At 35.7% G+C, this 700-nt stretch overlaps 1 protein-coding gene across 1 annotated transcript in view; it reads left to right on the forward strand.

The window, feature by feature from the left end:
- Positions 1-700, forward strand: part of LOC119412961 (protein unc-13 homolog B) — a 141509-nt gene that overhangs the window by 78808 nt on the left and 62001 nt on the right. The window contains exon 15 of the mRNA XM_037679971.1: positions 56-145. Coding sequence (XP_037535899.1) covers positions 56-145 — 90 coding nt within the window. The remainder of the gene's footprint in view (positions 1-55; positions 146-700) is intronic.

Consider the following 700-nt stretch of genomic DNA (forward strand, 5'->3'; position numbering starts at 1 on the left):
TTTGTTTGTTTGTTTGTTTGTTTGTTTGTTTGTTTGTTTGTTTGTTTTTGAGCAGAATAATTTCCCAGCAAGCAGTAAAGCTCGTCTCAGCGACCTGAAGTCAACAGTGGATCTTCTCACCAGCATCACCTTCTTCAGGATGAAGGTCGGAACCAAACATCACCTCACAATGTTTGGACTTTAATTAATTTATATTTTTATTTGACCTATATTTTACCAGGTGAAACGTTTGAGAACCAGTTCTCATTTATGAACATGACCTGAACTCTACAACAATGTTTTATAAAATATGCACTTCAGAAGATGCTTTTTAAAATTCTATTTGTAATAAAAGTTCCTATGGAGCTTCAAATGATATCAGAAGAGTCTGTAACTTGTGTCTGTTAGCAAAATATTTCATGAATAAAAGCACAGTTTTAATGAAACTTAGAAATATTATCACTGGTATGTGTTTAGAAACTTTCTTATGGAGCCAATCTAATTCAAGATGGCTGTCAAGGACATGTGACCTTTCCAGACGTAGTAAATTTGAAAACATACCCTGAGGATGGTGACTTGGGATATTAGAGGACAATGTCTTGAGATATTAGAGGATGGTGACTTGGGATATTAGAGGATGGTGACTTGGGATATTAGAGGATGGTGACTTGGGATATTAGAGGATGGTGACTTGGGATAGTAGAGGACAATGTCTTGGGAT

The sequence above is a fragment of the Nematolebias whitei genome, chromosome 8 (assembly GCF_014905685.2).
Source record: "Nematolebias whitei isolate Nwh7 chromosome 8, NemWhi1, whole genome shotgun sequence".
Classification (NCBI taxonomy): domain Eukaryota; kingdom Metazoa; phylum Chordata; class Actinopteri; order Cyprinodontiformes; family Rivulidae; genus Nematolebias; species Nematolebias whitei.